This window comes from Siphateles boraxobius, unplaced genomic scaffold, assembly GCF_051911475.1.
Source record: "Siphateles boraxobius isolate OS27281-9 unplaced genomic scaffold, OSU_SipBor_1 13, whole genome shotgun sequence".
Lineage (NCBI taxonomy): Eukaryota > Metazoa > Chordata > Actinopteri > Cypriniformes > Leuciscidae > Siphateles > Siphateles boraxobius.
In genome coordinates this window covers 22,007,450-22,032,222 of record NW_027508733.1, presented here as the reverse complement: position 1 = coordinate 22,032,222, position 24,773 = coordinate 22,007,450, and the positions used below count along the sequence as shown (strand labels likewise).

Genomic DNA, 24,773 nt, shown 5'->3' with positions numbered 1-24,773 from the left:
TTTTATTTCATATAGTCAGCATATATATATATATATATATATATATATATATATATATATATATATATATATATATACACACACACACACATATATATATATATATATACAAAGCAGTGTTAAATAATAAAATAAGACGCTGATTTTATGATAAGAATAAATAACATAAGAAAAATGTGATATATAACACAAATAACATAAGAAAAATGTGGTATATATAGGCTATATCACATTTTTCTTATGTTATTTATTCTTATTATAAATCAGCGTCTTATTTTATTATTTAACACTGCTTTGTATCAAAAAAGAGACGCGTATCGGTGAATCGCACGACACCTGAAGTTTGAAACATGCGGTGCGCGGAACTGTCAATTAAGACTCTACTGCCCGCCCCTAGTCGCTGATTGGTCGGATTTCGTGCCCAGTCTGCCAAGTCCAACAGGCGTGTATTCTGCAAATGACGTCAGGGCATCCCACCACAGGACAGATCTTATACTGCAGACCTTTGGAAAGCAAAATAATAACATCAGACACTGAATGTAAGTCATTCTGCATTTATCTTGCTTTATTTATTCCCTACTCTATAAAGCTTCTCTGTTTATTTATATGCGTCCTAGAGTTGAGTCTTCTTTAAACATGTGGTTAGAGCAAGAGCGATAATTCAAAAAATAAATAATGATACCAAATAAACTACGACGCAAAGTTGCTATCGATTCACTTGTGAGACTTAGCTACTGAACATATTACAGACATTATTTTCAGGCCTATATAATACTTTTCACAAGCACGTGTGTGTAACAGTAGACTATTTTAATTTCCCAATACAAAAAATGTTGTTTTGTTCATTACAGCTCATGAACTACTTTAGAACAAGATGAAAACCTTAAAAGCAAAGTTCAAGAAGACTGAGGTAAGAGCCTGTCACGTACTAAGTATGCTAGATTTCTCATGTTTGAATATTAATCCGAGCCATTATGCCTCCAAAACTGTTTTATATTAGCTAAGCTGTTAAATCTCTTGAGTATCTTGGTGACTTGTTGCTTTGTATGTGTAAATGTGTTTTACCATTAGAGGAGCAGGCCAGCCTGCAGACGGCACCTGTAACCAGAGACCTCTATAGTGTTCAATTATTAAAACACATTCATACACACTCACTCACAGACTGAGTATATACTGCGGTCTACGTTGTTTTGAGTGTTCATTTAGCATTGGAAGCTTTTATGGCTCTTCGTCTTCTTTAATATTCATAAAACATTATGTTATTGGATGTAATCCCACTGTGTGAAGACTAAATGTGTGTTTTCCCCCTGCTGAGGTGGTGTGTGTATCAGATTTGAAGTTGTGTTGGGATGAACAGATAGATGACCCACTGAAGGGGAGAGTGGAAGTGAAGTGAGCTGCTTGTTTTCTCTTTGTTTTTAATATTATCTTTCATTCGAGCATCATGTCTGGGTCAGATGTCCACAGGGTAACTGTCTCTGCTGCTGCTACTGGGGTCATAAAGTAAATGATGGATGGATAATATATCAGAGTGTGTTAGAAAAATTATATTTCTCTGGATGGTTGGCTCTCATTACTCAATAATAATAATAATAATAATAATAAATAACATATATATATATAACATTATGAAATTAATGTTATTCTTCCAAAACACGTTGGGAACAATTATTGGCACCCTTTTATTAAATACTTTTTGCAACCTCCTTTTTCCAAGATAACAGCTCTGAGTTTTCTCCTATAAGGCCTGATGAGTCTGGAGAACACCTGACAAGAGATCAGAGACCGTTCCTCCATACAGAATCTCTCCAGATCCTGTAGATTCCCAGATCCATGTCGGCGCTTCTTCTCTTCAGTTCAGCCCACTCATCTTCTATAGGGTTCAGGTCAGGGATGTCCATGGCAGATGCTTGGTTTTGTGCTCAGTGACACATTTTTGTTTTGATTTTGATCTTTGTTTTTGGATCACTGCCCTGTTGGAAGATCCAACCACGGCCCATTATAAGATTTCTAGCAGAAGCCGTCAGGTTTTGATTTTTTATCTGTTGTTATTTGATAGAATCCATGTTGCCATGTATCTGAACAAGAAGTCCAGGACATCTGGCAGAAAATTAGGCCCACAACATTAAAGATCCAGCAGAGTATTTCATATTACACATGGGGTACTTTTTGATCCCTGTATGAACCAAACCCAAGTGTTTGCTGCCAAAAAAGCAATTCTTTTTGTTTCTCTCTCTCTCTCTCTCTCTCTCTCTCTCTCTCTCTCTCTCTCTCTCTCTCTCTCTCTCTCTCTCTCTCTCTCTCTCTCTCTCTCTCTCTCTCTCTCTCTCTCTCTCTCTCTCTCTCTCTCTCTCTCTCTCTCTCTCTCTCTCTCTCTCTCTCTCTCTCTCTCTCTCTCTCTCTCTCTCTCTCTCTCTCTCTCTCTCTCTCTCTCTCTCTCTCTCTCTCTCTCTCTCTCTCTCTCTCTCTCTCTCTCTCTCTCTATATATATATATATATATATATAACAAATATAAAGATACAAAAAAATACATATAAATATTGTGTTTTTGTTACAGTAATGATAACAATGTCATTTTTAGTATTGTTTATATACCATTATAGTATTTATTAATATTTTGAATTACTATATTTAATTTTTTTCAAATAAATATTAATATTATTTGTAATTAAATATTATTTTATATTTTCAGTTTTCATACATTTTAAATTTTAAATATTTGTTATAATTTTGTGCTTATACAGTAGTCAACATTTGAAGTGGATCAAAACCTTTAAAAGTTATTTGCTACTACTATCTATATCTATATATATATACGTATATATGCAGTAGTCAACATTTGAAGTTACATACATACATACACACACATATATATGTATATATATATATATATATATATATATACTGTTTTAATCTATTTATTATATCAGTTTTATTCATTACTTCAACTTATTTTATTTAAGTTCAACATTTCTAAGTTTAGGTTTTAATCTAATAATTTTATTTCAGCTTTACTTTAATGAATGAAAAATATTTTTTAGTAAACAATAACAACACTAAATGATAATATGCTTTTCTGCATTATGATCATGTAAAGTAATGATCCAATCAATTGTTGATGGTTAAAATCCTGGCCAACATTATTATTATCATTTTTAACTCAAAATATGTCACATTACAGAATTAAAATAACTTGTGAACACTATTTTATATTGACTTTCATGCTGGAGACTTTTAACCAACTGGAGCAGTTGTCCAGAATGTTGCAAAAATCATGAAATAGTGGCTTCTCTTAAAAGGGAAGTTCAGAGAAAAGCCTACATCATTCTAGAGAGCATTTGATCGGACAAAAATATTGCTCCACCTTTGTGTAAAAAAAAAAAAAGATGAGTCGTCAATATATATAAAGAGAAAAATGCATCAAGATGCGTGTTTTTGCTAAATCTATTTTGGACACTGACTAAAAAACACAAAATTGTTATTTTACAGCGTCACATCATCAAAGGAAATAACTTACACTATGACTATGACTTACGCGTGAAAGTGATACACTAGTGTGCACTAGACTGTTTATTTTTATACCTCCATTTAGTCTGATTGCTGACTGCGTATTTCTCTCTCGTGTTTTGCTGAGCTCTCACCCCCTGATGCTAATACAGTAGCTTTGGGACCAGAGAACGATTAGCTTGAACGGTAAATCAGAAGGAGAGAGAAGTTAGACAGAATTGGGATGGAGAGTAAAAAAGAAGGACACCGGGACAGAGAGGTGTGTGCGTGTGCCAGGCAGTGACTGCAGTGTGTGTCGTATATATCTCCGCAGACAGCAGAACAGGACGGCATAGCAAGAGTTGCACTCGACAAAGCAGGACAGATTTCAGCAATTGGATATATAATCAGAGTTACATATTCAGTGGCATTCAGGCCTTCGTGTTGTTACCGACACTTAACCTTGGGTCTTTTTTGACAGCTTTGGCAGAATGTTCAGGTTCAGTTCATTTGAACTTTTTTGTGGAGGTGTTCAGGGTCTTTGTTGAGAGCACATAGTGTGGATGGTTTGTACGTCCTCTTAGCTCTATGGATCCTCACGTCGTCTTTAGCCCAATGAAACGCTTCTGCATGTGTTACGGTGTCATTACGGTACGTACAGCCATACACATGGACACAGGAGACTGCATTGCAACAGTATTTCTTAATCATTTCATTTTTGTTTTTTAGTCAACGTATCTGGACCTCCTCAAAACAAGATGAACGTACTTGAGAAGCAAAAAAGATTTCGTGTCCCTATGATTTATTGTTTTTAGTTCAAATGAGACCATGTTGAAATATTTTTGATTTAATGAAAATGAGTGAACAAAGTAGTAGAACATGGTCACAATTGAACTAAAACAGTAATAAATCTGCACAATGTGGTCGCGATGTAACTAGAATGAGTCGAATGAAATTGGTACAACATGATTATAATGCCTCCCTCTGATGATAGATTTTTTTTATTTCAATAAAGTGAATGCACTATATTATAGTTGGATAATGTTTTTTATTTAATTATTTGTATTCTTAGGGTATTTTACTGGACTAAATTATATTTATCAAATAGTTATGATCAATTTATTACCTGTGAATCACTTTTTGAGAAGTCTCATAAAAAGAAGACAATTAGTAGATTATCTTGATATGAAAAAAGTTTTTTTTTTTAAAGTGAAACTAAAAAAGTTATAGAAGTTTAAGTTTATTATTATGAAAAATGCACAAAAATACTATTTTTAAATGATATATGAAGTAGCCTATATATTTTATATTTTCCTAAACATGTTTTCACAAGTGTGACTATTTTTTCCAGGACCATTTAACCTTTTCAAATCATGTCTATGATTTTTTTTTTTTTTGTGTGTGTGTGTTCACATAGCAAGTGCCAAAATCTTCACCAAGTTTCGTAATATTTTGAAGTTATTAAAGTGAATTTATCTTGTTTAAAAAAACGTTAGACAATAGTTTCAGAATTTATACTTTTTATATAGTTTATGTTTGTAAAAGATTATGCTGTAGATTTGGGTCACAGATGGTAAAGTCATGTATAATTCAAATTGTTTGTAATTTTTTCAGTAAATTGGAGATGGTGTAAAACTTTTATACGGTTGAATGTGTTATTGTAAATGATGTGTGTCTCTGTGTTTCTAGAGTCAGGACTGGAGTAAGACTGATGATAGATTGTTGCAGGCCGTTGAACAGAATGATCCGGAAAAAGTAGCCACGCTGCTGGTGAAGAAAGGTCTCTGCCCATCCAAACTGGACACGGAGGGCAAATCAGCGTGAGTCGGCTATTGATTTCAACTCAATTGTTTAACTTATACTCTGACCACGCTTTACTGACATTCTTGTAAAAAAAAACACATCAACAATCAATAACACTGTTCACAGGTTCCATCTTTGTGCATCTCGAGGTCGGTTGGATTGTCTAGAGGTCATCCTCTCTCATGGGGTGGACATCAACGTAACAGACGGCACAGGTACGATTTACTCGACTACTTTAACTAATGGAAGTATTGATAGATTTCAATGAGATCTGTTGGTTTCTCCCTGTAGGTTTTAATGCTCTCCATCTTGCTGCTAAGAATGGACAGTCAGATTGTCTTAAGAGACTTCTTCAGGTAGGAGTCTTGAACATAATCATATAGTCCAAGACAAATAGAGCTAATATTGATGTACAGTTGTAATGTTCGTCCTGTAGGAGAGGATGCCTGTCGACTCCACGGACAGTTTCGGGAGGACTTCCCTTCACCATGCTGGTAATTAACGCTTCTGATATATTCAAACATGTGAACATTATACAAAACGTTGTATTTGTGCGTAATAGGAAGCTGTTTTTGGTTCATTACGTATTTGTTTCTGTGCAGCTGTAAGTGGCTGCTTGTCCTGCACTGAGATTCTCTGGGACTTTAAAGCCCACCTTGACGCTCAAGATGGAGTAAGTTCATTTGAACTCTTTGTGAAAAGATAATTTGACATTCAAGATATACTTTTTAGTAGTGTATGCATTGGTGTATCCACCAAATGTTGGGGACTGTAAGTGGAAAATGTAGTTCTAAAGGGTTGAATTTCCTGTTTTTTGTCAGGATGGGTCAACTCCATTGATCCTGGGAGCCCAGATGAGCAGAGTCGAGCTGTGTGCCTTTCTTTTGGAACGAGGAGCCAATCCTAATATACAGGATAACCAGGGCAGGTTGGATATGCTTTAAACAGCTGGTATAAAATTTGAAGGATCTTTAAAAAAAAAAAAAAAAAGTATTTTTTTTTTTTCAAAAAGGACAAAACACTGCATGGTTTCAATCAGTATTGTTTTGGTTGACTAAAACTTTTTTTTTAATGAAAACTGATTAATTATGTAAAAATAAAGGCTGATTCAAACTATTATTAAATACTATAATAGTATATAAATAATACTAAAGTAACGCTGGTTTAAATCACAATGTAAGAATAACTCCTGTTAAATTTTACTTCAATGTAATTGTTGTATTAATAATTTCTCCCACAGACACAATTTACCAAAACAAAAATACAGCAAAAAAATAAAATAATTTTTATTTTATTTTTGTTGTTGTTGTTTTTAGTCATTTTGGGTAGTTTTATATTTCTCCGTCGGTTTTTAATTCGATTATGCTTTTCGCAATGCTTCATGGGATTGTAGTTCTTTCCTTGTACCTTTATATTTTTGTCCAATTTTTTTATTTTATTTGCTGCCTCAAATCAGTGTTTGTATGTTATCATTCACTTCATAGCTGGTCGGCTTAAAACACTTTAAAGGGATAGTTCACCCAGAAATGAAATCGGTAACCAAACTGTTATTGGCCCCATTGTCATCAATGGAAGTCAATGGGGCCCATCAACTGTCTGGTTACCAAAATTCTTCAAAAATATCTTATCAATCCAGAATCAGGATTGGATCAACATGAGGGTGCGTAAATTATGACAGAATTTTCATTTCTGGGTGAACAATCCCTTTAATGAAGACTTTTTTAAAAATCCCTATGGGAGAAATGAATGGAAAATATACGTATGGAACCCGTGCACTAATGCACTCTATTGTCCTGTGTGGTATCATGTGTTTCGAGGCAGATCAGCGTTGATGTTGGCCTGCGAGAGTGACAGCATGGAGACTGTAGAGATGTTACTGAGGGGCGGAGCTAACCCACACCTAACCGACGCCCTGGGACATAACTCCGCCCACTACAGCATCACTGCCGGCAACCACAATATAACCCAGCTTCTGCTGAACGAAGGCGTGACCGCAGGTAACCACACACACATCTAGCCCTCACCTTTAATTCCTCAGAGAGAGGGGCCATCTGGAACCTGGTGGTTCTTCTTCCCCTCGCCTCTGATGTTTGGCCCCATCTCATCTTGGATACGCTCGTAATCTGAGAGGTGAGATTAAAAAGCAGATGTTATGTTGGTTAATGGACGAAAAACATAGAGAAGTTTGCTAACTCGAGTTACAAAGGCTGATTGGAAACATATGTCGGACTGAGATGGCAATGGATCCCAGTGTTAATAAAGGGCCCCTGTGGTCGTACCACCTGTCAGAGTGATAAATGTGCTGCCTGTCTGCTTTCATGTTGCCTCTTTTTTACTGCAACAGTGAACATGTGGTGGAACGGGAAGATTATATATAGTTATCTGTTTGAACGTGGTTTACAATGTGTTTTTGGAGTGGTGTGTGTAAGTCTCACCGCACTGCTGTCTGTTTCTTATTTCTGTCCTGTGCATTCCCAGCTGCTGAGGGCTCGAATGAGGAGGTAATTCTTACTTATGGCATTTAAAAAAAAAAATCTTCCAACACTTTAACACATGCATACAAATAACTAAACCACAGAAAACCTTCAAGGACAGTCAGGGATGCATTTTACTGCTGTTAAATACAAATGTTTCACAAATATTGTTGTAATGCAACTTAGAGTAGGGTAACTGTAGTATGTAAACTGCTTGATTTAAAGGTGAAGTGTGTAACTTTTGCGCCCCTTGTGGCACCAGACTGAATTGCCAATTTCTTGCCCAAACTTCTGGCTTAAGATGCATTCACATTTATCATTGTTCTGTGAATCTTGTGGCTGATATCCAGTCATTTTAATAGGAATCCATGCAATCTTAATTCTGTTTGAGGGCAAATTACTTTTCTACACATATTTCGCAATGGTTTTAAGTTGGTCAAGTGAATTCATTAATGACTTCTGTGTGAGCTGTGCTTTATACATCACTACACTATTGACAATGGACTTTTTTGCCAGCAAAATTGTGCTAATTTGACCACACCTCATATAGTTGTCTCAGCATGTTGGGATAGTAAAAAGTATTTAAACCAATTTTCACTTTAACATCACAAAGAATGTGATGTTTCAAATCTGACTAACACTGCTGCTGCTACTTGCTTTGCTTTCTAACCTGTGCATCCTGAAACCCCGCCCACACCAGCAGGCTCCTCCTACTCCCAATCCCCCATCTAGCGGCACCACACCCCGCAAGAGGAAAGCCCCTCCTCCTCCTAAATCTCCTGCTCAGGTACAACATGGGATAGTTAACCCAAAAAGTCTGTCATCTTTTACTCACCCTGTCTTTTCTTCTTCTGTGGAACATAAAATTAGATGTTTTAATAAATGTTGACACTGCTCTATTCCAACAATGAGGGGACTGTAAAGCTTGAAAAGGACAAATAAACACCATAACAGCATGGACTTTTATTTTGCGTGAACTATTCCTTGAAATGCATGACAGTGGGTTTCATTAGTTAATAATTTCATGGATTATTCGTATTTTTGCGCACTGGAGAACTTCTCGCAAACAAAATGTCTGGCTTATTCATAACCTGTTTGTACGCAGATGAATTTGTTCTTAACTTCATTCTAATGTTAATGAATTTGTAATATTCTAAATAAAAGCATGCCCAAGGTTAGTGATTTGCATAAAATACACCTAGGGCTTTCCCGACAATTTGAAAGTTATTGACGATCATGAATTTTTTTGTGTGAAAACATTCGTACATAGATTTCACACACAAATTTGTGCATACGGAATCTGATTGTTCAATGAAATATGTTTTTTGGGGGGGGGTTTTCTCATAAAATCTGTTTTTTGAATTTTTATTTCTCTAGTTTTAATGGATACATTTTTATGAATGTATTCTGTGATTCAGTCTGCATTTTCTGCTTTACTGAAATCATAGGGCCCTAGTTTCATACACGTGGTTATCGAATGGCACCCATTGTTTTCACTTACATATGTATGGCTTTTGCATAATAATTTTGCAGGGCCCGCCCCCTTTCTCAGACGCCTCAAGTATGCCACCTCCCCCTGACCCCACACAATCACCTGAATCCAAGAGCCCTTCTCCACCTTCTCCCGCCCCCAGGACCCAACGTCCCACATCTGAGAACATTGTGAGTGGCAACGAATGTCAAAACTTTTAAAAGCTTTTATTGAATTGTAGCCCTGATTGTTCCAACATAACCCATAGTCAGCAGTTACAGGTCATTATAATCAGTGTTGGGGGTAACGCATTACAAGATACGCAAGTTACGTAATCAGATTACTTTATTCAAGTAACTAGTAAAATAACGCATTACTTTTACAACAAAAAAGTTACTTTTCAAATAATTAACACAAGTTACTTTGTTCTCCCATTTATTGACTGACAGCTCTCCTGTCCCCATGTTGAGAGAAATTGAAGTAAGTGCGGAGGTGTTTTGTGTAAACATTATGGTTAATGTAGTTCTAGACTAAATGTGAGCCGATATTTACTCATCTCACTTGCACAAAAACAGATTCAGTGTTCCCCAAAATGAATAAAAACAGTGAAATGCAAACTCTGAATATTACACAAACCTGTAATAATTAAATATGTTTAATTACACAAATATACTTTATGTATTTAATATCACTTTATTATTACTATCCAATGCCTTTGCTGCTGACCTTCGGTTTTACATCTCGAGTTTACATCACGCAAGACTAAGACTTTTTCTGACTTTATAACACGCAATTGCAATTTATATTTCGCAATTCTGACGTTATAAAACGCAATTGTGAGTTTATATCTCGCAATTCTGACTTTATAACATGCAATTGCGAGATTATATCACGCATTTCTGAATTTAGATCTCGCAATTCGGAGAAATAAAGTAAGAATTGTGAGATGTAAACTCATAATTGTGAGATAAAAAGTCGCAATTATCTTTTAAAATGTTTTATTCTGTGGCGGTAACAAGCTTCCATAGCAATTCAGAATGGCAGCACAGCTAAAAGGTTTGTTTGAGCTGCACCCTCTACTGTACAGCGGTGAATTTACATTTCCATTCATCCTGAGGCTTATTCATTTGGCGTGTGGTGGTAAAGGGCCTTTTATTTTCAAAAATATAACTTTTTTTGTTGTTAAACAATTAAAAAATTGACAAGCAGGCCCAGCCCAGGCAAGAAAAGGTAGCATAACTCTTTACTCTCCATACGCATTACTTTCCATATCCTAAGTAACGCAACTTGTTAGTTTTTTAGGGAGTAACGCAATATTGTAATGCATTGCTTTTAAAAGTAACTTTCCCCAACACTGATTATAATAATGTACACATTTCGTAATTTGGAATAATCACATATGCAGTTTTCCATGTGACTACGTTGCATTGTGTGTTTGTGTGTCAGACAGAGGATGAGGAGGTCTTTGAGGAGATCCGTAAGCTCAGACTGGAGAGAGGTCGCCTACTGCAGAAAATTAAAGTTCTGGAGCAGCAGCAGAGTAGCGCCACCACTGCCCTGGAGGAGGTACTGCACTTCTTTAACTATAACACACTTATTAGCACTGACAGGGAACAAAATGCGATTTTAAACTCTTGAAAAGTCACATTTCAGTTAAAGGGGATGCTTTACCGTCAGAAAATTCTGATTGTCAACCGCAGGAGTCCTCGCCAATAAATCAAAACATATGATGTTTGCCATTTTTGCTACCTAGATTTGAATGATTTTGTTGAATGACAATTGTTTTTCAGCTAAACTCTCTGAGAGAGCGTCTGAGCGAGGCTGAGGCAGAGCGTGACCGGCTGCTGGCCGAGCTGGAGGAGTTGAGAGCGGCTCGTGTGAGCGGCGTGACCTGTGAATCGGAAGACGCCGAGGACTCAGATGACATGCTGGACTTCCCTGGTGAGCCAAGAACACTTCCTGACACATCAAGATCACTGAACATCACTTTGGTTGGAAAGACTCTGATAAGTGTCTTTGTAATTCAACAAATAAGTGTACATTATTTGAACATTTTTATATGTATGTCATCAGGAGCAGAGAAGTTGCTGTCTAGGCAATCACGAGGACTAGATGCTGATTCGCCGGCGGACCGGGACGAGGGCGCCTCTCAGGGGAATCCTGCCATGGTGGAGCAGCTTCGCAGAAAAGTGGAGGAACTGACCTCCCAGAATGTCGACCTGGTTCTCAAAGTGCAGGTGGAGCCTCTTTTCTTTAAACACTCACATGCAGACAAAGCATTAAAATCACAGGCATGCACACGCACACACACACACACACACACACACACACACACACACACACACACACACACACACACACACACACACACACACACACACACACACACACACACACAGAACGCTGACCTCATTGTCTGTGTTTAGATACTTTTAGCAGCTTTTTAAAGGTTATTCAGATGTGCAAGATAAAAACAGACATATATGCGCTGACCACATACTGCATCTGACCTGCTTCTTAAAGCACCACAGTTAACATGATGCTGGATATATAGCTCATATATTCACTTTAAATCAGCACATTTTAACATATTGTTAAAGGGATAGTTCACCCAAAAATGAAAATTCTGTCAGTATTTACTCACTCTCATGTTGTTTCAACCCCGTAAGACCTTCGTTCATCTTCGGAACACAAATTAAGATATTTTTGATTAAATTTGAGAGCTGGATCACTCCTCCATACTAGTCCATAGGCTTCTACAGGGATTGAAACTTGCCAGCCCCGAAAAGTTATTAAAGACATCGTTAAAATAGTCCAAGTGACTACAGTGGCTCAAACTTAAGTTTATCAAGCGACAAGAATACTTTTTGTTCGCAAAAACAAACAAAAATAACGACTTTATTTCAACTATTCATTTACTTCTCTGTGGGCCTCTAGTCAGTTAACGTAGTGTGATTGCGTAGAGCTACGTCACACGTAGGCTCACTATTGGCCGACGCTGGTCATGTGTGTGATGCGTGTGACGTATAACAACAGAAGCTTACGCTATTACACTAGTGAACTGACTCGAGGCCCACAGAGAAGGAGATTGAATAGTTGAAATAAAGTCATTTTTGTTTGTTTTTGCGCACAAAAAGTATTCTCGTCGCTTGATAAACTTAAGTTTGAGCCACTGTAGTCACTTGTACTATTTTAACGATGTATTTAATAACTTTTCGGGGCTGGCAAGTTTCAATCCCTGAAGAAGCCTATGGAGGAGTGATCCAGCTCTCAGATTTAATCAAAAATATCTTAATTCGTGTTCCGAAGATGAACGAAGGTCTTGCGGGGTTGAACAACATGAGGGTGAGTAAATACTGACAGAATTTTCATTTTTGGGTGAACTATCCCTTTAAGAGCATATAATGTGGTGAATTGCATATTATAGTAATATACCTAGACTTTTACTTTTTGTATTATTATTATTATTATTCTAAATGGTGATTCTCAATGTTATTTTTTTCCCGTTGAAAAACATGTATATATATGCTTAAATACATCATTATTTTATAGCATTACGTAAATTAAAATGTTTTTTTTTTTGTATGAAAGTATAAGTGGGAAATGTGCTTAACTGTAACATAAAAAGGTCACGATGCAAAAAAATCTAAAATGTGCCTTATTTTCATAAGAATAAAAATAATTGTTTTACTCTGGACAGATTTCTTGATATTCAGATAAAACCAAATAGAGATGGCGTTACATCTTGATACATACCTCCCAATTTTTATCACATGTTTCATGGTCTAAAGATACAGAGTTTATTTATAAAGCTAAAACACAGCTGACATTATAATAGCACTAATCAGATCAGTGTGGTACTGTAAGATATTCTGGTAAAAATAGCATGGCATGTAATGCTAAGCGCTAATATGGCATTCCACTTACAAAGCCCTTGTGGGAAATGTTTGGGGAACGTGCAGCACGCTCATGTTTCCTCATGCAAATGAGCTCAGTCGAAATTGTTTGTAGCAAATTGAATACATCTAACTGCAAGTTTGACATAAATCAATGTTTGCAAGAGTTCTCAAAAACTGGGTTGTATTTCACTGAAGTCCAGGGTTAAACAAACAGATCAAAGAACACTATGAGGGTAATGGCTGAGGCAAACATAAGGCAACTAACATGTGCTGTCTTTAAAGAGAAATCTATAAAACATTTCCATTGCAGATGCTGGAGATGTTTGAGAAGGATGACACGGATATGCAGAGCTCAGGTCCCGATTTTGTTTCCACGGCTCAGTATGAATCTCTGAGGAAAGAGTTTGAGGAACTACAGGAGAAATACTCCAGGACCCAGGCTTCAACTGAAGCCTCGAGCATTGCAGAGGATCCTGGGTAATGTAGTTAAAATGAAATCGGACTAATGTCAATCTTTTTCTTGATATGATTCAGAATAATTAATAATAATTGATTCACTAATAGCACATACTGTACGTGTCGCCAAGACATCTAATCAGTGTGTTCATTTTCACCCGGGAGATGTCATTTATAGAGGAATTCTCATTTGCAATGTCATTAATATGTTCCTTATTTCTTTACTGGATGTTATCCTCTTTATTTTTGTAACTTGAATTTGCAAGGCTTTCATTGTAATTCACTTCCAGTTATTTTACCTGTCCAAGAACTGCTGCTTGATACTGCAAACTGTTATTTGTTATTATATGATTTTAAATGCATTATTAAAATAGTAAACAAATATATCATAAACACACTGGTTTGTAGTGCAATTAGTTTTACAGTTTACTGCACTTTGTTATTATTCTAGTTATTTCCCTATGACAAAAAAAACATTTAAAAACAAAATTACTGAATTTAAGTGACCGCTTATTTTACACAATATTTACTCAAAATTAACAAAAAAAATACATATTTATAAAGAGAAGACTGACCACTGACAAGGATGTTGTTGGTAGATATTGGAACTTGCACTAAACTAATATCCACCACTCATGCACTTATGAATCCTGTCAAGTAATTGAAATGTTTGCTTTTCTTCTCAGATCTGAAGAGAAAGAGGAGAAACATCAAAACGCAATGAAGGAACAGCTGGCCCAAGCCCAGGCAGAGTTAGAGGAACTCAAAGAGCAGATGCTTCTAGGGGTCTACTCCGTGGAGGATGCAGGAGCGAAGCCTGAACGGGGCTCTGAGGCCCCCGAGAAAGAGGCAAATTTGGAGACCCAGCAACTGAAAGCGAGGGTGCAGGAGCTGGAGGCGGAGCTATCCAGAAAAAAGAAAGATGGGGAGAGGCTTAGTGAAAGTGACAATGACACCATCCAACAGATGAAAGAGAGGGTAAAGGAACTTGAGGCAGAGCTGCAGGATAGAAGGAAAGAGAAAGAGGGAGAAGAGGAGAACGAGACAGTTGTGAGCCTCAAAAAGCAGGTGGAAGAGTTGGAAAAAGCCCTGGAGCAAAGCAAAACTGCTGGGCGTAAGGAGGACGAGGGAGCGCCGGTGAACGGGTTGCAGACACAGGTGGAAGAACTTGAGAGGGAGTTGAAGGATAGCGTCCCTCGAGTTCGGTTTGAGGAGGTTCAGGTCGCTTTGGGTCTTCAGCTTAACCAGATAGCTCAAGAACGAGCCGACGTGGCTACACGACTCAACCAGGCCTTGCTGGAGCTGGAAAGGCTCCGCCCCCCTTCCCACATAGACGAAAATGAGGACGACGAGGACCCGTCTGAGAGCTCCGAGATTTCCATTGCATCTGGTGAGTGCACTTGTTGTCCCTCCGAGACTCTTGGAAATAACCATTTGATTCCAGTCTTTAAATATAACAAATTTTCGACCAATCAGACCACTCCCTGCATCTGTCGCCGGGGGGACGGAGCTTGGAGGCGATAAAGGAGGAGCTGGAAGTTGCGAGGCAAGAGGCAGCACAAGCTCTGGACAGCCTGTGTGCCGAGAGAGAGAGCCGGGCTCATGATGTACTACAACTGAGAGATGCAATACCACTTTTGAAACACCAGGAGGCGCTGTCCGCAGTGGCCCAGCAGTTAGCTCAAACTGAGAAAGAGCTGCAAGCAGAGAGGGCGCTGCGTGAGCATGCTCAAACCGAGCTCGCCAGGCTGCAATCCGAGCTGCAGGCACTGCAAAAAGACTCAGTTAGTAAGGAACAACATGATAAAGTCAAGGTGAGTTACACAAGATGCTATATTCCATTTGTAAATAAATTGTTCTTTGGAAATCAGCTCTTTTTAATTATGCACTTCAAATGATTGATTTGAATCAAGTAGATTTCTCAAAGCTAGCTACTAAAATGAAAATGGGTATCCCTGAATCCAAATATACCTACTTCCTTAGTGAATAGTAGTCAAAAAATAAAATATGAAAAGAGTGGTACTGTAAAAATTCATAAAAGAGGTGAAAGTACCTACTACTGGCGAATCTGATGAAAAGTTTCTTTCCCATGAGGCCACGGGAGAGGAGTTGTGAATGTGAGTGAAATGCAGTATATAGTATGTATACTCTGTGTATAGTTTGTGAATTTTCTGAATGCACAGAATACCAGAATGACTTGTTACATTTGCCAAAATGTGAAGTGTTCATCAGAGCACACTAGAAAGAATATTTAACCAAAATTCACTCAATTCCAGTGTGGTAAATTACCATGAAGTAAATGCAGCCATGATTTTTTTAACTTTGACTGGAATGCAAAATAACTGTTTTAAAGAATATATGATTTAAAGGCCCCCTCCAAGTCAAAATTTTAGTTTTTTAGCTTTAAGTACGAATATGATAGCCTTAAGGTTATGAATAAGCTTGTGTGTTCTAAAAAAACAATGACAAAATTCGCATTTAGGAGTTATAAGCATTCAAATCTACAGTCTCTTACTTCCACTAAAATGGATCAAGGATTTTTATGACATCACCGTGGACTTCACCTTCTCATCACATCTTCTGTCTAATCAAATGCTTTCTAGAGTCTAAAACGTCCCGCCACTCCCGACCACTATGCTATAAATACCACCAAGCAACTGGTGAGACGTCACGGAGCAATATTGGTTGGAGATGTGTGTTCAGTTGCTCAAACGCTCGAGTTTTATTCCGTTTACCAACTGTACATTGGTTAAGAATGAAATGGCTAAAAATTAGTCACACCTCTACTATTGAATCCAATGTATCATCAGCGCTCAAATTTGCTTCCATGGTGCTCTCAAGTACGACTTGCAGTCTGTGAGGTAAACTAAACGCTATTGGCTATTTGAAAAGGAGGAGGAGCCGTTCAATATGTCCCGCCTTAACTTCCTGTTTCAGTGGAAATTACTTCAACGCATCATACAAAGCTGCACATCAGTGAGCCTTTAATGGCACTCGCCTTATAACATAATGAGGACATGTGGCAGAAACACATAAAATGTATTAAATAAATACAGTTTCAGTATTCAGTAAGTAATAAACTAATAAATTCTTAAATCTTAAAAACAAAGGTTCTTTATTGGCAATGTGGTTCCATGAAAAACTATTCATTGAGGTTATTAAAATGTTCTTCACACTTAAGAAAGAAAATGGTTATTTTAAGAACTGTTCACTAAAGGTTCTTTGGGGAAGCCAAGATTTCTTCTATGGCATCACAGCGAAAAGCCCCTTTTGGAACATTTATTTTTAAGAGTTTACTAAGCTAGATTGTTCCTAACTTCAGGCAGAGCTAGAGCTCTCTCTAGAGGAGAGTCGGCAGAGTGCGACAGCGGCGCAGGATTCTCTGAGTGAGAGAGAGACCGAATTGAAAGAGCTGCGATCACAGAAAGCTTCAGAACAGGGACTGGTGTCCAAAGAAGACCACGAGGCCCAGAGACTCTCCCTACAGGCTGAGATCAACACACTGACAGCCCAGTTAGCTGATCTAGCACGCAAGCATGAGAAGACCTGCATTGAGGTATGTATGTGTTTGTTTTCCTTGATGTTGTTTATGACATACATCTTGCATACATCTTTAAAAAGTGTTCCTCCGCAGGTGTTCCAGGTGCAGCGGGATGCTTTATTTAATAAGAGCGAGCGTCAGGTGGCTGAATCTCAGCTGGAGACGGTTAAAAAGCAGCTGGCGGATCTTCAGGCTGAGTCTACCCACATCCAACAGCTGCACCAGGACATCCAGCAGTCGCAGGGGCTCGTCAAAGAGAAAGACCGCAAGGTGTGAGGGAGGAAGAGTCTCCTTAAGCGAATTGAGTTTTAACGATAATTTATATTCCATTAAAGACAAACCTACTGTGAGCTACAAGATTAATCAATGGTATATGCTTTCGTTGAAGCCATCAGCCCACATTATTTCAACTTATACTTTTTTTAAATAATCCTGTTCAAAAGTAGAATTCCTGGTGAAAGACTATATTTCCCATGATTCAACAAAACAAACAAAAAAACTCCACCAATCAGGTAAGCAAATTGCACCAAAAGAGCAGACCAACGGCACAAAAATAGTAAGTTAATATTGAGTAACTTACATTTTAGAGACAATACTGCCATATTCTGTTTTTGCTCTGCCAATGAAAATAGAACAACATACACACCATGTGTTTTCATGTTTTATGGGGACTTTCCATAGACATAATGATTTGTATACTGTACAAACTGTATATTCTATTCACTAACGTAAACCTACCCATCACAGAAAACTTTGTGCGTTCTTATATTTAGAAAAAAACATAATTTAGTCTGATTTATAAGCTGTTTTCCTCATGGGGACCAAAAATGTCCTTACAACGTAGGGTTTATCTGGAACACACACACACACACACACACACACAAAATCATTAAATAAATCATTGGTATTGAACGAATCGGTTAAGTAAATGATTCAATGACTCACTTATAGAGAGTTTCATTCCTGAATGAATTAGTGTGTTTGACTGAATTAATTGAGCAAATGAGTCACGAATTAAGTTTTTGAACTAATAGGTTTGTGTAAGATCAATTTAATATATATCCTTTTTTCACCCCATAAGCCTGTTCAACATTCAGTGACTTCTTTTTCTAAACCTGATCCAGATGCACAATGCATGCATGTTTGTCCAGATGCAAAAACCCATCGAGATTTGATTCTTTCTTTTTCCTCTTTCTTAGATCACAGAGTTGTCTAAGGAGGTGTTTCGTCTGAAAGAGGCTCTGGGAGCTTTGAGTCCCCCACTGGGTCGTTCCCAATCTCCACCATCCTCAGGGACACCTGGACAACAGCTGGCACTGCAGAACCGTGTGACCACACTTACTCAGCAACTCCAGGTACTGTAAGCATAACGTGATCCTCCCTTTATCAGTTTTGAGTTTTCTTCCGGGAACGAAAACATAACAATATTCCTCATTTATATAATTCCCCCCAAAGCATACACACACAAAAAAAGTGATGAGGCCTGGTTGAGTTGCCTTAAGTATGTTAAAACTCACGATTATTGAAAGGGGTGTGACATTTTACAAAACAAGCTCGAAGTGATTGACCAATCACAGCACACTGGTCCAGCCGACCAATCAGAGCACACTGCGCTTTCTGGAAGGTGTGGTTTCATAGATACCTTAACTAAAAAGAGCGTTACTGACAGACTGGGAAGAGAGGTGCTGCAACAATGAAAAATATATGAAAAATAATGAACATTCAAACATAAAAAACTATTCTATAAGACCCAAAAAAACTAAATCCAGACTTTGTAGAAGTGAATACAACTAAGTCTTTTCTTTCTTCTTGTGCTCAGGACTGGGAGCGCAAACACAAGGCTGTCGTTTCAATATATCGTTCTCATCTATTAGCTGCTGTACAGGTGAGCCTCATAAACCCAACCTTACTTCTACAGGAACATCTGATGTCTCATATTAACTGTTTTTGACCTTAACAGGGTCGGATGGATGAAGAAGTTCAGGCGCTTTTGCTCCAAATCCTCCGTATGACACATAAAGGTCAAAATTAGTTGCTTTTTAATAAATAGCTATACATACCCTTGAGCCGAAGCGTATCAGCACTGTGCACCGTCACAGAGAGGCATTGAAACTATGAATGAGAAAATGTAGTTTTGGAACATGACAGAGATGATTCTATTTCCTGTACCTGATGATTTATGAGGGAGAACACTGATAATTTTGTACCACGTTTCAATAAACACTGAGAAACGCTTCTCGTCTTTCTTTGCAACTCTGCAGTTGACACTTTCTTTGCAGGCTCTCACAATACTGTGTCAAATGTTACTTTGTGGTAATTGGATCATTATCTCTTCATTCAAACCAATATAATTTTTCTTCCGTTTAAAACAAAATGAGATGCTTTGCAGAACGTCCGAGCTGCTCTTTTCCGTTACTTAAAAAAAAATCAAAGAAATGAATACTTTTATTTAGCATTCATTCAGGCCCTTTGCATCGAGAACGAAGATTGGCATGGCGCTTCAGTCTCCTACTGTTAAGGAAGTCTGTGTACTGCTGGCAAGATCTTTTGGCACCAGATCTTATGGTGGCGTGCCACAGAGCTCAGTCGCCGGCAAGTGTGCAACATAGTGTAGAGGTCTGTGCTCTTGGTTGTGGAGAGGATAGCCGAATTTGGAACAAGGTCCTTCCAAGTTATGCCAATAATTGAGCGCAGACAACGAAAGTGAAAGGTGTTCAGGCGGTGTTCATGTCTGCGGTAGGTGCACCAAGTTTCGCTGCCGTACAGGAGAGTGCTGGGAATACAGGCCTCGTAAACTTTGATTTTTAAGTGGAGAAACTTTGAATTGTTCTTCCATACTCTCTCACTAAGCCTGCCGAAGGTTGTTGATGCTTTCCCAATACAGATGTCTAATTCGCAGTCTAGACTGTTAGAGGTGTCGACTGTGGAACCGAGATAGGTAAACTTTGTGACATTTGTCAGTACGCTGTTGTTGAAGGTGATTGTGGGTGAAAGCATAGCAGGTTGGGCAAAGACTAATGTTTTTCCCAGGCTGAATCTCAATCCAAACTCCTCACAAGCAACAGCAAAAGAGGAGCACACAGCCTGCAGCTCAGTCTCAGAGTTGGCAATGAAGGCGGCATCATCAGCATTTAGGAGTTCCCGGATGTGGACTCGGTTGATCTTTGTTTTTGCGCGTAGTCTTGTCAGGTTGAAGAGATTGCCAGAGCTACGTGTATGCAGTAGCACTCAAGAAGGAACAGGGAAATCTCGGCGCAAGACAGTAGAAAAAAATATGCCAAAGAGAGTTGGAGCTAGTACACAGCTTTGCTTCACGCCACAAAAAATTGGAAATTCCTTAGAGAGCCCTCTAACTGTATTGTTGCCTTCGTGTGAATATGAAATTATTTTATGATGAGTTTGGAAGGACAGCCCAGTTGAGGGAGTATGGTAAAGAGGCCAGACCTGCTGACATAGTCAAAAGCCTTTGTCAGATCGATAAAGACTGCATACAGAGGCCGACCTTGCTCAATACATATCTCTTGGATTTGGCGAACTGAGAAAATCATGCCGATGGTAGAGCGACCAGGCCGAAAGCTGCATTGGCCCTCCGGGAGTATCCTGTTTGCAATGACCTGTACGCGTGGAAGGACGAGGCGGGCAAGGACCTTGCCAGGCTGGGAGAGTAGAGCTATGTCGGGGTAGTTGTTGCAGTCGCAGCGATCCCCTTTATTCTTGTACAAAGTAACTATGTTAGCGTTATGTAATTCGCCGGGGATGGTGCCTTCATTCCAGCAGGTTGAGAACAGGTGATGGAGTTCCACAGCAAGTGTGTTGCCACCGCTTAAGAAGATTTCAGGTGGAAGCCCATCCACACCAGGGGCTTTGTTGTTCTTCAGGAGGCTGATTGTTTTTTAACCTCATTTAGAGTGATGTTATTGTCGAGCTCACACAGGATTGGAAGTTGGGGAACAGCGGATATTATAGCAGCTTCACTAGCTGTTACAGGCTCAGCATACAGTGAGCTGTAGTGTTCCACCCAGCGTTTGATCGTCGAGGTTTGGGAGTATTTCTCCTGTTGAGGACCGTAGAGGGGAGGACTTTTTCACCTCAGGTCCAAGAGCCTGCTTTAGACCCTGGTACATAAAACCATTATTACCGGTAGCAGAGCAATCTTCTACATGTCTTCAGATGCTTTCCCAGTAGAGGGGTTTTGCCTCCCGAGTTAGGCGCTGCACCTCTGAGCGGGTCTGCTTCCAGTGAGCACGAGGGGAGGAGTCTTTTTTGACAGCCAGTCGTGCCGCACGCTTATCCGCAAGTAATGGTAGGAGTGTGTCTGCGTGACACCTAAACCACTCAGGCTGTTTTGGAGTACGTCTACCAAAGCTGGAAAGTGCGCAATCACTAACTATGTTACGAAAGCGCAGCCAGGCCGATGTAGCATCCTGGATGGGGGCAGACAGAACAAAATTGGCTTGCAGCGAAGCCTGAAACTATTGACAATTTTCCATTGACTTGGCTGCAAGAACGTCAAGCGTCGGAGACGGCTTTGGATGAGACAGGTGGATTCTCTTGGGTTTGAGTTTAATCTTGCAGCGCACAAGTGAGTGATCAGTGTCGCAGACGGCAGAGTGCATTGACCTAACATGAGTGAAGTCCTGAAGGTGGGTTTTTTGGGATGATCACATTGTCCAGTTGATGCCAGCGTTTAGAAAATGGGTGTTGCCATGTCATCTTGGACCACATTGAGCCTTCAAATGATGATGATGTGAAGCATAGCTTGTGTGAGCATTGAGCCCACACCATGTGGACCCAGCACGTCTTGCCAGGCGGTGGTGTTACTGCCTACACAAGCATTGAAATCGCCAAGGATGACTATGCGATGGCCAAAACTAATGTTGGAAAGAGTTTCACTCAGCAGGAAATAGAAAGCATCTTTCTGATCGTCTGGAGAAGTGAGGGTTGGGGCGTAGGTAGACAGTAATGCCACTGGACCCGAGGTGGTGTACAGTCGCAGTGACGATGGTTAGGGTTTTCAAACGAAACCTAACAGCTTATTGCAGATGGCAAAACCAAGCTTTGGTCATTCCTTGTCAGGATAGCCAGTCCAGTAAAACGTGAAGTTAGCTTCATGTACAGAGCCACTTCCAGAGCACTGCAAGCACCAGCGGAACACAAATGTGCGACAGCTGGAGCAGTGATGGGTTGCCCCGCAGTACCCGCTATTTATTTAGCAAGGATGCATTTAAAATAATCAAAAGTGAAAGTTAAGTCATTTATAATGTTACAAAAGATTTCTATTTCAAATAAATGCTGTTCTTTTTAACTTTCTATTTATCGAAATATCCTGAAGATAATGTATCACAGTTTCTACAAAAATATTAAGTAGCACAACTTTTAACATTGATAATAAGAAATGTTTCTTGAGTGTCATTTCTGAAGGATCATGTGACACTTAAGACTGTTGTAAAGATTCAGCTTTGCTTCACAGGAATAAATATTTTAAAATGTATACAAAATTTCAATCTATTGCTATTATTTTTACTGTACAGGTCCTTCTCAAAAAATTAGCATATTGTGATAAAGTTCATTATTTTCCATAATGTAATGATAAAAATTAAACTTTCATATATTTTAGATTCATTGCACACCCAACTGAAATATTTCAGGTCTCTTATTGTTTTAATACTGATGATTTTGGCATACAGCTCATGAAAACCCAAAATTCCTATCTCAAAAAATTAGCATATCATGAAAAGCTTCTCTAAACCAGCTATTAATCTAATCATCTGAATCAACTAATTAACTCTAAACACCTGCAAAAGATTCCTGAGGCTATTAAAAACTCCCAGCCTGTTTCATTACTCAAAACCGCGATCATGGGTAAGACTGCCGACCTGACTGCTGTCCAGAAGGCCATCATTGACACCCTCAAGCAAGAGGGTAAGACACAGAAAGAAATTTCTGAACAAATAGGCTGTTCCCAGAGTGCTGTATCAAGGGACCTCAGTGGGAAGTCTTTGGGAAGGAAAAAGTGTGGCAAAAAACGCTGCACAACGAGAAGAGGTGACCGGACCCTGAAGAAGATTGTGAAGAAGGACCGATTCCAGACCTTGGGGGACCTGCGGAAGCAGTGGACTGAGTCTGGAGTAGAAACATCCAGAGCCACAGTGCACAGGTGTGTGCAGGAAATGGGCTACAGGTGCCGCATTCCCCAGGTCAAGCCACTTTTGAACCAGAAACAGCGGCAGAAGCGCCTGACCTGGGCTACAGAGAAGCAGCACTGGACTGTTGCTCAGTTTTGCATGTCATTCGGAAACCAAGGTGCCAGAGTCTGGAGGAAGACTGGGGAGAAGGAAATGCCAAAATGCCAGTGTCAAGTACCCACAGTCAGTGATGGTCTGGGGTGCCATGTCAGCTGCTGGTGTTGGTCCACTGTGTTTTATCAAGGGCAGGGCCAATGCAGCTAGCTATCAGGAGATTTTGGAGCACTTCATGCTTCCATCTGCTGAAAAGCTTTATGGAGAGGAAGATTTCGTTTTTCAGCACGACCTGGCACCTGCTCACAGTGCCAAAACCACTGGTAAATGGTTTACTGACCATGGTATTACTGTGCTCAATTGGCCTGCCAACTCTCCTGACCTGAACCCCATAGAGAATCTGTGGGATATTGTGAAGAGAAAGTTGAGAGACGCAAGACCCAACACTCTGGATGAGCTTAAGGCCGCTATCGAAGCATCCTGGGCCTCCATAACACCTCAGCAGTGCCACAGGCTGATTGCCTCCATGCCACGCCGCAATTTCTTTCTGTGTCTTACCCTCTTGCTTGAGGGTGTCAATGATGGCCTTCTGGACAGCAGTCAGGTCGGCAGTCTTACCCATGATTGCGGTTTTGAGTAATGAAACAGGCTGGGAGTTTTTAAAAGCCTCAGGAATATTTTGCAGGTGTTTAGTTAATTAGTTCATTCAGATGATTACGTTAATAGCTCGTTTAGAGAACCTTTTCATGATATGCTAATTTTTTGAGATAGGAATTTTGGGTTTTCATGAGCTGTATGCCAAAATCATCAGTATTAAAACAATAAAAGACCTGAAATATTTTAGTTGGTGTGCAATGAATCTAAAATATATGAAAGTTTAATTTTTATCATTACATTATGGAAAATAATGAACTTTATCACAATATGCTAATTTTTTGAGAAGGACTTGTATATTTGATCAAATAAATGCAGCCTTTGTGAGCATGAGGCTTCTTTCAAAAACAGAAAAAAATCTTACCGATCACACACTTCGGAACGGTAGTATATACTGTACTAAGCTCCCAAATGTATGGATATTTAGACATCTCTTAAAGGATGACATTCATTTTTGGAAGTTCTGTTCCTTTTAAAATAAACCAAACATTTCCTTATGATTTTCCCTTCCTGTTCAATTTTATTGAGAATGCTTTTAGAGGAACACAGCATAGAGAAACAATATCCTGAGAAAGTAAAATAAGTGTTTTTTGCTGTTGGCCAGAAGTTCTATTACACCTGGAAGAAGCTAGCCGTTAGCATACCAATTCATCTCAATGTCAGTTGCCCGGCTGGCAGAGGAATCCTGTGTGTTTGAAATGTTTGTGATTTAGATCTATGTTGCTTACAGCTACTTTTAAACTGGTGTC

General features: G+C 38.9%; 2 protein-coding genes across 5 annotated transcripts in view; one reads left to right on the top strand and one right to left on the bottom strand.

Annotated features, from left to right (window-relative positions):
* Positions 1–24,773, bottom strand: part of LOC143736071 (uncharacterized) — a 795,401-nt gene that overhangs the window by 421,041 nt on the left and 349,587 nt on the right. The window lies entirely within an intron of this gene.
* Positions 449–19,365, top strand: ankrd24 (ankyrin repeat domain 24). 4 transcript variants are annotated; one of them, XM_077226515.1, is made up of 23 exons: positions 449–539; positions 852–910; positions 5,177–5,307; positions 5,417–5,505; positions 5,582–5,646; positions 5,727–5,784; positions 5,893–5,963; positions 6,112–6,218; positions 7,112–7,287; positions 7,769–7,791; positions 8,465–8,551; positions 9,298–9,426; positions 10,682–10,801; positions 11,026–11,176; positions 11,309–11,472; positions 13,445–13,611; positions 14,277–14,980; positions 15,067–15,404; positions 16,913–17,146; positions 17,225–17,401; positions 18,331–18,486; positions 18,951–19,016; positions 19,092–19,365. In XM_077226515.1, exons 2-23 carry the CDS (start codon positions 875–877, stop codon positions 19,161–19,163), a joined length of 3,321 nt encoding a protein of 1,106 aa, XP_077082630.1. In that variant the 5' UTR covers positions 449–539; positions 852–874; the 3' UTR covers positions 19,164–19,365. The 4 variants fall into 4 exon arrangements, with proteins under 4 accessions (XP_077082630.1, XP_077082632.1, XP_077082633.1 ...); XM_077226517.1 differs by lacking the exon at positions 8,465–8,551 and having other exon boundaries at positions 463–539; XM_077226514.1 differs by lacking the exons at positions 449–539; positions 852–910 and adding an exon at positions 3,818–4,138.